The sequence below is a fragment of the Delphinapterus leucas genome, chromosome 13 (assembly GCF_059928025.1).
Source record: "Delphinapterus leucas isolate spDelLeu-1000000601 "Yukka" chromosome 13, BTC_Dleu_Yukka2, whole genome shotgun sequence".
Taxonomy (NCBI): domain Eukaryota; kingdom Metazoa; phylum Chordata; class Mammalia; order Artiodactyla; family Monodontidae; genus Delphinapterus; species Delphinapterus leucas.
Window position 1 is genome coordinate 93,575,385 of NC_143141.1, and position 14,338 is coordinate 93,589,722.

Below are 14,338 nucleotides of genomic sequence, written 5' to 3' on the forward strand. Positions count from 1 at the left end.
ACAGAGGCCCTGCAGCTAAGTCAAGGAAGGACGGTAACTTCATAAATTCTGTAAAGCCATCCTCCCGAACAGAATCAGTCATAACACCTGTTTTGATCCACTTCCCGGCTGGATCACATCAGGTATAACAGAGAATTACAAGCTCTGCAGGAAAACACGGGCGACGGTGACACATCACGGTGCAGATTTACTGTTCTTTCCTCTTTTACATTAAATATTTCTCATGTCGACATAGACATCTTAAATACAAACTTTGTTCCTATACGTGTGCATGTGCGTGTGTAGGTAAATCCAGTCACAGTGAGGCGACCTGAGGAAGGCAACTTAGTTAATTCATTGACGAAGCGCCGTCTGGGGACGCCCTCTTTTAAAAGTCTGTGGACGGATTAAAGGGTAGGGCGTCTTAGGAACATGCAATGCTGAGGCGCTCTCTGCGTCTTTCCTCTCTCGGAATATGAGCTCAGGAAACGATCTACACTCCTGCCAGTGCCGTATCGTTTGCATAAATAATGTGCTGCGTGGCACCCTTGAACTTCTCCCCTCCCCCTTACCTAATGGGAGCTTCAGAAATGATGGCGCTTCCCTGAGATACTCGACAGTGACGGTCACTTCATCGCCAGCATTTCTCAAAAGATGCACCTGTCAATGTGACAAAAGACAGCTACTTTACCATAACAAAGTGACCAGAACAGAAATAGAAATAAATCCCTACACATCTTGCCTGTCTCCCGAGAATTCAGTGTTCACGATTACTTTTGAAACTCTGGAAGTCCTGCGAATTTTACCTGCCGTAACAAAAGGATGGCTGCATGTCCCCAGGTACAGGACTCTGGCGCCTCAGCTACACACATGTTCACACGTCAGCAGAGGTTTGAGGCCAGGCTCCCTGCACACTACCCACGCCATCCCGGAAACTCAAGTCATGTGAGAAATCCGCGTGGCGCGCAAACTGACAAATTTCAGACGCTGGCAACCCACGCCAGCTGGTTAACTGTGACACTGCAAACCGCAAATATGAGCTTCGGAGTTTAAACGACATTTTAATTTTGGAGAAATCAACGGGCAGCACTTCGCCCTTCTCAGCCACAGCGTCACCATCCCCACGGTTCCGGCCCTTCCCCTGTAACCCAAAGAGCTCATTCCTTTAGCTCTAGGGTCAGCTTTTAACGCTCAACGTTTGCCTCGTTTAAGCAAACGTGATTCAGACACATTAGCCAAAGCCCGGAATAAGAAGCTGTACGTGTTCACGCCCCCAGTGTCCCATCGGGAATGCGTGCGATGCTTCCACGCGGCCCCGGCCCTCCTCTGAACACGCCCCTGCTGACGACCTGCTTCTGCCTGGAGACCCACAGAAAGGCCTTTCCTGTCACCCCGGGGACGTTCTCCGTGTCCCCGAGCCTGAGCTCCTCCCCTTTGCCTCGGCCCGGGCCAGCCAACGTGAAGTGGCGCCCCCGGCTCATCACGCATCCGTCTGTCCTCCTCTCCCCGAGGCCCTGCGTCCACAGCCTCCTGCGCCACGGGCGCCGGCGTGTCTCTTCCACGTATCAAATCTCGTGACCCTGAGGCCTTTCCTCCATTTCACGCCTCACCAGGAGGGTGCCCCGGGAGCCCTGAGGCGAGCCTACCCTGGCGCCCCTTCCCGAAGCCCCCTCGTCTCCTGCTGGGTGGGTGCAGGTGCAGACACGGGATGAAACGCCCCAGGGTCTGTCTTCCCTAAGTCAGGGCTGCCGCCCACGGCAGCGAGAAGGGGAGGGCTCAAAGCCTCCCAGCAAACCCAGCAACGCGGCCATGAGACGGACGCTCTGCTCGGACGACTCAACAGCTGGGGCCCAGCTGGGACCACCCTCTGGCCGGCCCGAGGTCCCGGAGACAATGACCATCGCCTCAGCTCCTCCAGGCCGTCAAGGGCAACGGGGCCCACGCACCTCCTCCTCCGAGGGTGACCCAGGGCGAGTCTCACAAAACCGTGGTGTCATTGCGCCCTCTCCTCCTGCATCGAAGGGACCCCGAGCTGCATCGAAGGGACCCCGAGCTGCAGCGCCGTCCTCTCCAGATGTGGCTGCTGCAAGGGTGTGGCTCACATCTGAGTAGGGGACGGCCGCCACCGCCGAAGAACCTGCCTCGTCCTGGGGGCTCATGGAGCTTTAAATTTAAGACCAGGGTGTCACGTGGACAGCACGAGCCTGAGATGTGTGCCCCTGTCTGTGGTCAAGTTCTCCCACTGCTTCTGTTATGTGGGTCTGCCCACGTGTGCGCACGCACACGCACACACCCACCCCTACCTCAATAAGTGAGCATATATTTAACAATTTTACAAGTCTTCCTGGAGATAAAATGGAGTTTAAAGCATTAAAATCTATCTAATCAAGGCTAATTAGCCCCCAGAAGACTCGCTCACATATTTACACGGCTCAGTCCTTCAGCGTTGTTCCCCAGGCCCTTGAAGAAACATCACTTTGGACAAGTTAGTTTTATCCGGGAACGACAGTAAAGAGTGAGGCAGGTGCACCTTTGATGAAAGAGTGGGCTTAACTTCAACGTATTATTGTTTTTCAAATCCCAAGTGTCTACCCTGCCTTGATGCTTCCAGACTTTGAGATGCTAGGACAAGGCAAAGGTTTTACTTCATCGCCAGTTTCTTTTTTTTCAATCTAGTTCAAAGTATGTATGTGTTGTCTGAGAAAATATTTTGACCACTGACCATTAATGCCTCCGAATTCAACGAATGATCTCAAAGCTATGTCTGTCCCTCAGACCACAACCTTCAGACTGACGGGTGTCGGGAGGGAGCCTGACTCCACGCTCGGCTCTGGATGGCGGCGCCCCTGCTCTGCCTCAGAGCCACACGGACTTGCTTTTGCATCTATTTAAGACCAGCAATTCCGGCACCTTCCTGCCTGCGTCCCTGTCACCAGGCACGTCTGCTCTGCTCTGACAAAGTAGGTGCAGGTTCCGATTTCCCACCTCTGACTCACCTGCTAGGCCGCCAAGTTTTACCGGTGAGTCAGACATATTTCTTTTTCAGGAAGGATTCAACTCTCGTACGAATCTTCCCCCAAGCTTTTAAAATGCCACTCGAGCCATTTAAACTGCTGGGTGTCTCAGGTAAACTACTTGAGCTGCCACAACAAAAAGCCACAGGCTGGGGCTTGGACGACAGACACTGTCTGCCACAGTTCTGAGGCAGAGCCCGTGGTCAGGGTGCCGGCCGGGTCAAGGCTCTGGTGAGGGCCTTCATCCTAGCTGCAGACGGCCACCTTCTCGCTGTGTCCTCATAGGGCACAGAGTGAGCTCTGGCGCCTCCACCCCCCTCACACGGACGCTAATCCTACTGGACGGGGCCCCACCCTCATGACCTCATCTCCCTGGATTCTCCTCCGAAAGGCTCCTCTTCCTGACGTCATCACCCGGGGGTTACTGCTCCAACCTGTGAATCTGGGGCACAGACACTTGGTCCAGGACAGGGGCTGGCAGCCTTGCGGCCTCACAGCAGTTTCTCCAGGGAGTCTCTGAAGTTGTCTCACCCGGGACGCCTTCCAGGGAGTGAAGAAATCATCCCATATGGTTATGTCTGAGGAGCCAGCGCAGCTTTAAAATGTCGTAACTGAAATATGATGACTGGATATTTTAGAACAGGAAGCAACAAACAGATACACGATGAAAGCATGGGTGTCTTTCACGTGCCAGAGCCCTGGATGGACACCTCAGACACACGGCTACTGGTGCATCATGCGTGTCCTTCCGGAAATCGTCTACACGTTTGCAAGAATGCCTTCTCTCTTGAGGGAGTTTTGGTGACATCTAGCAGAATTCACAATTTGTGTGCCTTTTGGCCCCACACGTGTAGGTACGTGACCATGTGGGAACGAAGAGGCACACGCAGGAAAGCACACTACACCACGTGTGCTGTCTGTCCTCTTCTTTGGCCCTGTTTTCACGTCAGTGGAACCATGTCCACTAGACGAATCACTCTCTTTGCCTAAAATCAAATCTGCAGTTCACCCCACGTCAGCACACAGACCTGTCCTGCTCCTTCACACACAAACACATAGGCTCACACACACACACAAACACATAGGCTTCCACACACACACACTCACACACACACACACACACCTGCACCTGCCGGCCTGCCAGCCCCTTGGCTGTCGCCTGCGGGGTTGGGTCCCCCCTCCGACCCTCCCTCACTAACACCGCCACTGTCGACGTCTGCCAATATCCCCCCATCCTCTATAAAATGACGTGCGGAACCGGTGACAGCACTGTGAGAGCAAAGCTTCCAGACGCCGGGTCTGCGCTGATGCCTGGACACCCAACACCTGCCCTGGTCCACCAGTCAGAACGGGAGGCTGATGTCTGCCAGGTGATCGGTGCCCTTCGTCTTGGACCCACCGCACATCGGTCCCTAACACACCCTGTGGTTCTCTTTCCCTTCCCTGAATAGAGGGTTGAACAGACATATTCCCTAACTGGTAGAATCTCCAGGCTACTTTCCTGACTCAGGCCTAGCAGGCAAGAAGGGTCAAGTGGGAGCCCCCAGAACTGCTTCTCTGGGGTCAAACAGGAAACCACAGCCGTGCTGCACGGAAGACCTGGAAGATGCGGCCTCCTCCACCCTCCCAGCCAACTTAGGTACTTAGCCCCGCAGAAAGCACGTGAATTGTCAGTAACAGCCGTCCTTTACTGTAAGTATAAACACACAGAACTACAACGACAACCGTGGCTCCAGATGCGTTCTCCTTCCCAGAACAAATAGAGCACGCTCCTGGTACCTGGGCTACAACTAGACACAGCCAACACTTCCCTCCCCTGGCGGTTCTGGCTGTCAGCAAACGCCAGCAGAGGCAGCGGCAAGAGTGGACCCTGACTCTCCTGCATCCGGGCCAGGCCGGTCGTCCGTCTTTCTGTCGCCCCGCCCCCAGCATCTCACCAGCCCTCGCGGCCCCTGGCTGGTCAGCTGCGTCGTGACGCTGTGTGTACTCAACTTGCGGGGGCATGAGGCAACACCCTAGAGAGTCTGTGAAGACGCGGGAGTGTCAGAGCGGGAAGTGGCCCCAGAGACAGACAGGGGGCTGGGACTGGCACCTGTGACGTGAGAACGAGTTGCCGCAGGAGCGCCCCTGCCGCCAAGACGGCAAGGCCCGCTGGTGGTTGGCTTGGATCCCGATGGGGGCGTGGCCCACAGCTGGACACGCTGCCCTTCCCACGCACCTCACGGTCGTCGTGCTACCAACGCGGTGACGGCTCTGCACTATATCCACGCTGCCCCGGGCAGGCGCCCTGCCACCCGGGCCCGCCGCCCAAAGACCTCAGGTGCCGGAAGGGTCCGTGGCAGATGGGATTCTAGGCGGTGTCTGGAGGAGGCTAGCAGGATAATCACACACATAGCTTTGTGTTTGCTCTCCTCGTGGAAAAGCTCCTACCTGGTTACTGGGCTCAGGTGGGGTCTGGATGCTCGACCATGGTCAACGCTACAACACAGAGTCCCGTCCGTCAGAGTTTGAGTGTCCTCTGTCTCCCAAGGCCATAGGGGCTGGACACGTGCATCTCTGCTACCAAGGGCAGCCGTTTATACAAGGCCGGCCTGGCCCGGGCCCCAGGGGAGGAAGTGGGCACGTGAACAGGAGCCAGACTCCCCTGCCCCCGGTGCTCCTGCACCAACGAAGCCCCACAAGGCACACCGGAGACGTTACTGGGAGTTTGGATCCCCATTCCAATGGCTCTGAACCCTGCTAATTTCGAGGCCCGGGAATTAGGGAGCAGTGATGCTGAACCAAAGCTACATCCGCTGAAACCTCTGCGGGTGTCAGGTGATTCTCATGCACATCGGGGTTGAGAATCATGTCTCTGAACAATTTTCCAACTCATGCATGAGAAAATACTGTTGGTCGGTTATCTCTCTCTCTATTTTTCTATCCATCCACCCAACCACCCATGTTCTATCAGCTACCTGTCTGTCTATCTGTCTACCTATCTACCTACCTTCTATCCATCCATCTTCCCTCTACCTAACCTACTTATTCCAGCCTGTTTCTTTCCATAGCACTTATGTTCCTTCCAACAAGATGGAACGCTGCCTTAACCTCCTGTGTTCGGGACAGTTTCTCATATGAGCATAGACTGAGAGAAGGTGATCATCGCCCAAGGAGGGCAGACGTGAGGAGGTGGGGGGGCCGGGAGTAAGCCGGCTGCTGCGGGGAAGAGGAAGTCCAGACAGCCCAGGGCCCGAGAGCGGAGGCTCATCCTTGAGGGCAGAGGCCTTGCTGACGCCTGACGGATGCTTCGGTACCCGGGGGAAGGAGGGTCCACACGTACTTGCCAAACGACCTGGAGAAACAGGCGACCGGCCTCAGCTCCCTCAGGACACCTTCTGTCAAACGCAGCTGCAAGCTGCTGAGTGACGGCCCACGAGATGCCGTGAGCTGGGGGTCTGGGGGTTGACGGCCTGGCTGCTGCTTGGAACAGTGATCTGGAAGGTTCCATTTCTACCATTTATTAAACACAAGTGAAGACTTTATTTCTAAGGGTTCTCGAGTTCAAAATCACCAGAACTCAGAATCTGTCCTGAGATCTTAGTGATAACCGAGCTGCTGTGCATGAATAAAATGTGTATAAAAAGGACTCATTTCCACTTGAAAAGGGGGCCTCAGAAAACAAGTCTGTGAAGTTTTATCAGTTAGGGCAGTTCTTAATCAATGGTTTTCATGGGACTTAAAACCCTGGCCTGCCATTCTGGACTAGAAGTTAATTTAACATTTGAGATATTTTAAAAAAATTCTGAGCATGTTGCATAAAAATGAAGTTCTGTAATGTTTCTCGTTCTGAGACCCTTCAGGACGGAGCGCTGACCCCGCTCTGACTCTCACTGGACATCGGTCTGGGTTCTGCTGTGGGGACTCTGCTGCCAGGTCTCCTGCCATATGTGTGGGCCTGGGGGTCCCACAGGGGGACCAGCTGCGCCCGCGCCACCTCCCGCCAGGCATCCCTAACCTCTGCACACAGGTGAGACTGAGTCATTTTCCAAACACCATTTTTCCTTCCTCTCTGAATAGTGAGATGTCTCAGAATTTGCCCAATAAAATTATGGAAAGTTTACTCTCTGCCACGTCGGCTACGATGTTATATGTTGATGTGGATGAGGACACACGGTGTATTAAAAAGAGGGAAAGAAGCACATTTTTGTCGATGAAAAGCAGTACAGCTTTTCCAAAGCAGGAGCCCATATACAGGATGAGGCTCATTTTTGCGGATCTTCTGTGTGGAGCAGAACTGACTTTTCTTCTTTTAGGATTAAGTGAACCTAGAATCTACTCTGAAAAATGAGTTTCACCATGTGCAACTGTAATTTATGAGGTCTAATATTTTTACGAAGTTCATAAGTCTGAAGAGCTGAGATTGTATGTCATTAGCAGTGTTCCAATCATGGCTTTTGTGTCACAGAAGACTGTAGACTTGTAATTTCATAATTTGGTCCAAAAAGTATATTTGTATCAGTCAAGTATTGGAATAGCTCCATTTATAAGCTTTACACATCATTTACTTAATTTAAAAGTCTTTCTTTTCAGACGAATGCTTTTTACTTTCCCTGGGCTGGGATAAAGTTACCTAGGTGGACACTGTCTCTTTTTGAATTACTATGTATTTTCTCACCTTAAGAAAGCAAACTTTTGCAGAGATTGAAAAATAACCCAAATGTTAAGTTGAGGAAGTAAATAGATGAGAGCACATCATCCATTTGAACCTAAACCTAAAACTGCAAGTCCCTTGAGACCAAGAAACACGTCATCCCACCTGCGAATCTTTCCTCCGTGCCTGGAGCAAGTTAAAGGAATTCTTCACCTGGTTAACGACCTACTAATATGCTGTGTTGGAGCCTGACCTGACCTTGGGCAACGTTCATGTCTGGAAAGGGGTGCTGGGGCGGAGCCTGTGACCCCCATGTCCACAGGCCAGCATCCCAGACACACACCAGAGGCGAGCGTCCCGAGACGTCCTCCAAGGCGACGAGCACACAAAGCCAGAGGGAGCTGGTGTGCAGACCCTCACAGGCTCCACTCCGGTCACCCGGGCGGGGTCCCCACTCCCTGAATTTCAACCCTCCCATCTTTAAAATAGCAGCCACCAAATCTACCTTTTATAGCATTGGAGAGGACCCATGACGTGTGGATTGTGAAGGGACGTGGCACAGAGGCCCCTTTGAAACGCGACTTGCTAAACTTTCTAAGCTTTTCTGAAGCTCTGTCTCTATGAATACACTCCGTGAAATGGACTTTCAGAGAAAAAAATAATAAGAGGCTATCTAATAAAAAGAACAAAAAACATCATACACTTACCACCTCTTCGTGGGTTGCATTTTCTACATTAATGCCATTAACCTGAAAAGATGACAAATTAAGAATTTTGAGGATAATAATTGATGAGTCTCAATTCAAAACTAACATGAACTAACATGCAGCAGAGCCAAGGACTGAAGTTTAAAATACTGACCTGGAGGAGGGCGTCCCCTACGAATAACATCCCTGTCTGGTGGGCTGCAGGGTCGCAAAAGGGGCAACAGTGTTAATAGAGATTCAGAGACATCGTGCTCCTCCTGGCAGTGGTTTAGGGTCAGTTTGCAGCAACTGGCATTGTGTGTGTGCAGGTGTGAGTGTGTGCACACGTGTGCATTGGAAGTGTGGGTATGTGTGAGCACACGTGTGCATGTGTGTGGTATGTGTGAGCACACGTGTGCGTGCACATGTGCGTGAGTGTGGGTATGTGTGCGCACACGTGTGCGTGTGTGTGGATGTCTGTGCATGCAGGAGTCTCTGGGTGAACACGTGCATATGTGTGTGCACACGCTTGCATGCGTGACGTGTGAGAATGTGAGCACGTGTGTGTGTGTGCGCACATGCACGTGTGTACACAGTGTGGGGAAACGCCAACAGCACAGCCCCAGCGCCCCCCTCGCCCGGCTGGTGAAGCTAAACATTCAGCTAATTTGAAGCACGTTAAGAGAGTTACTTTGTAAACGCAGAGCCTTGTTCAATGAGAAGCACAAATGTCACTGCCTCCTAATGAAGGATTTCATTACATGTGTGGAAAGTCTGCCCCCATTTTTCATTAAGTCGACACAGACAATAAAATAGGAATCCCAGAAGCCACTCAGCATTTTCCCCTTTCTCGGGAACACATTTACATAGACTGCTTTAATTAAAGAAAATGTGCCCAGAATATTAAAGGAAAAAAGGAAAGAAAACCTTTGTATTGTAAAGTTTGAGTATAATCTCTACAGCATTATTCCACTTCACTTTTCTATTTTCATAGAGGCAGAGAGATAACTCCTTTCAATAATAAGACTGAACGAATTCGCACCAAACGTAAAGCATTTTGCAGTGTAAACACTGACAGCTGTTTTTTCTCTTTTGTTACGCAAGTGCCCGACTTCAGCTCTGCTCCCCTCGACGAGTCTGCCAGCCACACACCAGACAGAGCCAGGGCCCCGGCCCCTGCGCCACAATGAAGGCCCCTGCGCTTTAGAGACCTTGGTTGATTTCAGTAACTGACCATTTGGCCCCTTGTTTTTCCTCTTCCTGTGCTTTAAATTCCCACCTTTATGTTTAAATTCACCAATAAAGAGTGATCCCGGGAAACCCCAGACCCCGGCCTCGACCCCAGTGAAAGCAGGACCCCGGGCCTCGCGCTCTCTGCTGGCAGCCTCCATCTTGCCGTGTGACCCAGGGGTGCTGTGTGATTTCCAGGTCCTGTCAGCAACGAACCTTTATTTTTTCAGTCCCCTCATGGCTACTGCTGAAGGCATCGTACGACCATAATAAGAGCCAGAAGGGCTGGTCCCGCCACAGCACGGGTTAGAGACAGGCTGAGACCTGCAGAAAACACATTTTCACAGGTTTTTTTGCCTTCCTCTAGATTTGTTTTAATTTATAAGTCTTTGGTTAAATATTGGAAATAATAAGTGATTAACACTGGAGTTCTTTAAATTCCAGGTAAATATTTAATGTCAATTGTTAATATTAGTTCTAGTCATTAGTATTAAATTTTATTGAAAATAAAGTACAGTCTTTATATTAATGAATTTAATGGTATGGTTTTAGGTAATAAAGTTCTCATTTACACTGAGCCTTTGCCCAGAAAACCTCTGTCACCCACTAGGTGAGATCTACACTCCCTCTAGCTCCACAGGGGGGCCCTTTCAGAATCTCCCCCATCTCTGCCTGTATCTCTGTCTCTGTCTGTCTCTCGGACTCTGCCTCTCTCTGCCTCTGTCTCTCTCTACCTGTCTCTGTCTGTCTCTCTCTCCTGTCTCTGTCTCTGCCTGTCTCTCTGTCTCTTTCTGTCTCTGTCTCTCTCTGCCTCTGTCTCTGTCTTCTCTGTCTCTCTGCCTGTCACTCTTTCTCTCTGTCTCTGCCTCTCTCTCTGTCTCTGCCTCTCTACGTCTCTGTGTCTCTGTCTCTCACTGCGTCTATCTCTGTATCTCTGTCTCTCCCTGCCTATCTCTCTGTCTTTGTCTCTCTCTGCCTGTCTCTGTCTCTCTCTCTCTGTCCCTGCCTCTCTGTCTCTCACTGCTTCTATCTCTGTCTCTCCCTATCTGTCTCTGTCTCTCTGTCTCTGTCTCTGCCTCTCTATGTCTCTGTCTCTCACTGCCTCTATCTCTGTCTCTATCTCTGTCTCTCCCTGCCTGTCTCTCTGTCTCTGTCTCTCTATGTCTCTCGTCTGTCTCTCTCTCTCTGTCGTTAAAGCAAAGCTAATTAAAAAGACTTCCCAGTTAAATCTTTGAAATGTTTTTCTCTTTGTAGGACACTTTTAGTCCTAAAGAAACAAATTAAAAAGTGGTAAAATGGATGATAAAATAAAACCATGGAAATTTGATTTTAATTAAAAATTTTAATTAATGTTCCTAAATCAACTCTTTGGTGAGATTAAGCTAGGTTTGGAGATTTCAGCTGTAAAATGGCTCTAGTTTATTTCTGTGGTAATCTTACCATTACATCAGGACGTAAAATGGAAATATAGCGTAATGTATTTGAACCACATAGATATTCAAACATGCAAACTAGCTACGAGATATTTTCTATTTCTGTTATACTTGCCTTTTCAAGTCAAATTAATCGCTATTACTATAGTGTTATGTGAGACTGTGTAAATTTAATCATTGTTTGCAATACAAGTGTGTTATAACAGAAACTGTTCTTTTTGCAAATTAATTAGTCTTCGTAAAATTCAGACGCTTGTTAAATATTCATTCACATAAACTTCTGGGTAGTATTAGAAAATGAGAACGCTTCTTAAAAAGTCTTACGTGCACTGAACATCTGGACTAATAATGACTAAAACCCTCTTCATCATCCTTTACAAACACTGAGTCCTTTACGCCCCAGAACCGGCCACGTGTGGACATCGTCACCACGGAGCGGTCAATGGGAAGAGGGACGGGGCTGACCCCACCCTGGGGAGACCTCCGAGGGGCCAGCCGCTTACTCTGCCTCAGAACCAGACTCAGGGGCGCAGGATTCACTTCCACATTCTGCCCTGGTTCACTCCCTCTCCAACCTTCCGTTGCCCCCCTGCACAGGGAGATTATCCTATTACCTCACTGCCAGTGGGGATTAAAGGTTGGTCCATGAAGTGCGAACAAGGTTTCTCTTCCCATCTTCCAAGGGGCCCCGGGAGGTTATGTGTTACTGATAATGGGGGGAGTTAAATTCCTTAAGTAACTCAAGAGATTTCAGCCATTTCAAAGTATCTTGTAAATTAAAATTAAAAAGCACTTCCATCTTCCAGGATGGCCCTCAACTGTGGAAGCTGACACAGTGGACGAATTAGGAGGATTCAAGGAGCAACAACAAAGTGGGTCCAGGACAGAAAGGACTTGTACGGAGAGCCTCTCACACACCTTCCGTAGCCATAGCAACTGGATTCTTCGCTGCCAACCTGCCTCCCTCTGATCTTAACATCAAATGATCCTTCAACAGTAAGAACACGCTGGCAGCCCAGCAGCCAGATTCTCTGCTGCATTTCGCTCTCAGCAATCAGCTACCGAAGGTGACGGCTCTTCCCACGTGGAATTTCAATTAAACCTGCAACATTTAACATGCATCCTTCCAAGATCCTGATATATCTAGTATGTCTTGTCCAGGTTCCAACATTCCTCATTCAGCTACAAAGTCAATTTTTATTGTCTGTTCCAAGTTCTACTTATTTGGATAGCTTTAAAAGCATATTTTCATTGATTCATTAACAATGAAGGAGAAGGAATGCTGAAATATTCTTCACTCAAGGAGCTGCACTTCCACCTGGATCCAGGGTGTGGGAAGGGTCTCCTTTCACCCTATATCCAGCTCCTGAGGCAAAAGGAGCAGATTCTGGTTTGTTCTAGGAAGCAGGGTCAGGAAAGCCTGACCTAAAAATTCCAAATCCGGCACCACAATCTCTTCCCGAGGTGAGAGGGCTTTCTCTCTACATCTACATAAATTCAGTCGGATCCAGGCTACACCGTCTAAAATAGGACTCTGTTAAATATTAAGAGTCTAGAAAGAAGTTAGCAACTATTGGCGAGACACACTGGCCCGAATATTTGTGTCAGATCTTAACGTTTCCAAAGCTGTGTCCTTTGCAGCACAAAAATGAGATGGGGCAACAGCAGGCCCTGCTGCTGGGGTCAGGGGCTGCACAGTTAACACGGACAGAGGCAAAGGCCCGCTGTCTGAACCCCCGACACCAGTGGGACAGGCAGTGAGACAATCGCATTCTCTGAAAAGGTTGCCCGGGCTCTGCAACCTCTGCTTCCCTAAGCCTGGACCACATATTTGGACTATGCAGTGGGGAGGGGTGCCACGTGGCCTCAGAATTAACACAGATGGGGGGCTGACGTGTAGACGGAGGGGAGGGAACCAGAGGGATGCAAAGATCAAGGGGAAGATAAAGTTTTCCACTGAATTCAGCAAAATGAAATTAATGAAATGTCATAGATGTGAAAAGAAGTTAATCACAAATCTTGTATAACGGCGGCATTTCACGGCTGTAAGACACCAAATACAGGTGAATATTCTAGAGAAAAATAAAAAGTGGGCGTCTCAGGGGACCTCACACCCCAGGAAGCTCCGACCTCCCCCTGAAGTTGGCTCAGTAAGTGTGAGGAGTCCCGTTTCGACAGATCTCGAGGCCGTGGCTTCAAAAGGCGGAGGTCCCCTGCACTCAGGTTCCCCCGCTGGCCCTGTGACGGTCGGGGTGAGCGTGCAGCTCCTCGGCATGGGCTTGGTCCTCTTGCCCTGGGGTGATACCTGTGTTTGGATGATAGTAACGGTCATTCTGTGCAAATGTGCAGCGTCTTCACAAGGGACACAGCCGCCCCATTTCCATCCACACTCAGCTGTCACAGAAACGTCCTCTATGACCCCACCATCCAGCTGCAGGTAATGGCGACTGTTCCACATAAAAAAGGCTAAAGGATCCTAATTCTTTTTACCGTCCTAATGGGACAAACTTCCCCCCTCCCTACGTTTTAGTTCAATTTTCTGGATATATTCTAACTGTCCCATCTGTCTCCTGGATACAAGCACCAAACCTGTCACAGGGTGCAGGCCTGCCCGTCCAAATCCTTACTGAAACATTATGATGATAACTGAATTAAACCTCGGCTGTGAACGGATTTTACTAGTACATAATGTGATGACACGGTATGGAGGAAGAACTGGATTCTGAGACAGAAAAACCTGGTTTATAGCTAAGCCTCCCTTCCCTGGCAGAGTGAGACTGGGCGAACCGCCGTTTCTCTGTTCCCTGACCTACGAGTGTGAACAGCCAGCCACATCTGCCTTGTCCAGTCATGAAGACCCGACGAAAAGACAAAGAATTTGAAAAAGAACAGATGCACGTATAACTGAATCACTTTGTTGTACCCCTGAAACTAACACAACATTGTTAATCAACTAGACTCCAATATAAAAGAAAAGTTACAAGAAAAAAAAGAAAACGAAAGTCCTTTCCATGTCACACAAGCATTATTCCAATGTAAGATATTGCTGTTAAGATGACAATTTCTAACTCTAGGCCTCTTTGTCATCCATGTTTCTCTTCATTGTTTATTTGCTATATACAGTTTGTTTTGGGTTTCTAAGTTTTTGCAGTATTAGAAATAATATATTTAAATTTCATTCAATTGTAGAAAAACTCCTCATTCTTGCTTATTTTTATAAAGTACAAAGTGGTAATTACTAACAGCAAGCCGCTGTGACCAACGATTAAAAGGAGGACTGGAGAACGGCCCAACACTGCTTTTGCTTTCCAGAAACATAAAATGTTATTAAGAAGATGTGTGTCTAACTCAAGATACCTCACA

The 14,338-nt window shown here is 49.5% G+C and overlaps 1 protein-coding gene across 1 annotated transcript in view; it reads right to left on the reverse strand.

Moving 5' to 3' along the window:
• SNTG2 (syntrophin gamma 2) overlaps positions 1-14,338 on the reverse strand; it is a 150,360-nt gene that overhangs the window by 97,296 nt on the left and 38,726 nt on the right. Inside the window, exons 6-8 of the mRNA XM_089922505.1 lie at positions 8,488-8,531; positions 8,334-8,375; positions 552-639 (exon numbers count right to left, since the gene is read on the reverse strand). Of these exons, the coding sequence (XP_089778631.1) occupies positions 552-639; positions 8,334-8,375; positions 8,488-8,531 (174 nt within the window). The remainder of the gene's footprint in view (positions 1-551; positions 640-8,333; positions 8,376-8,487; positions 8,532-14,338) is intronic.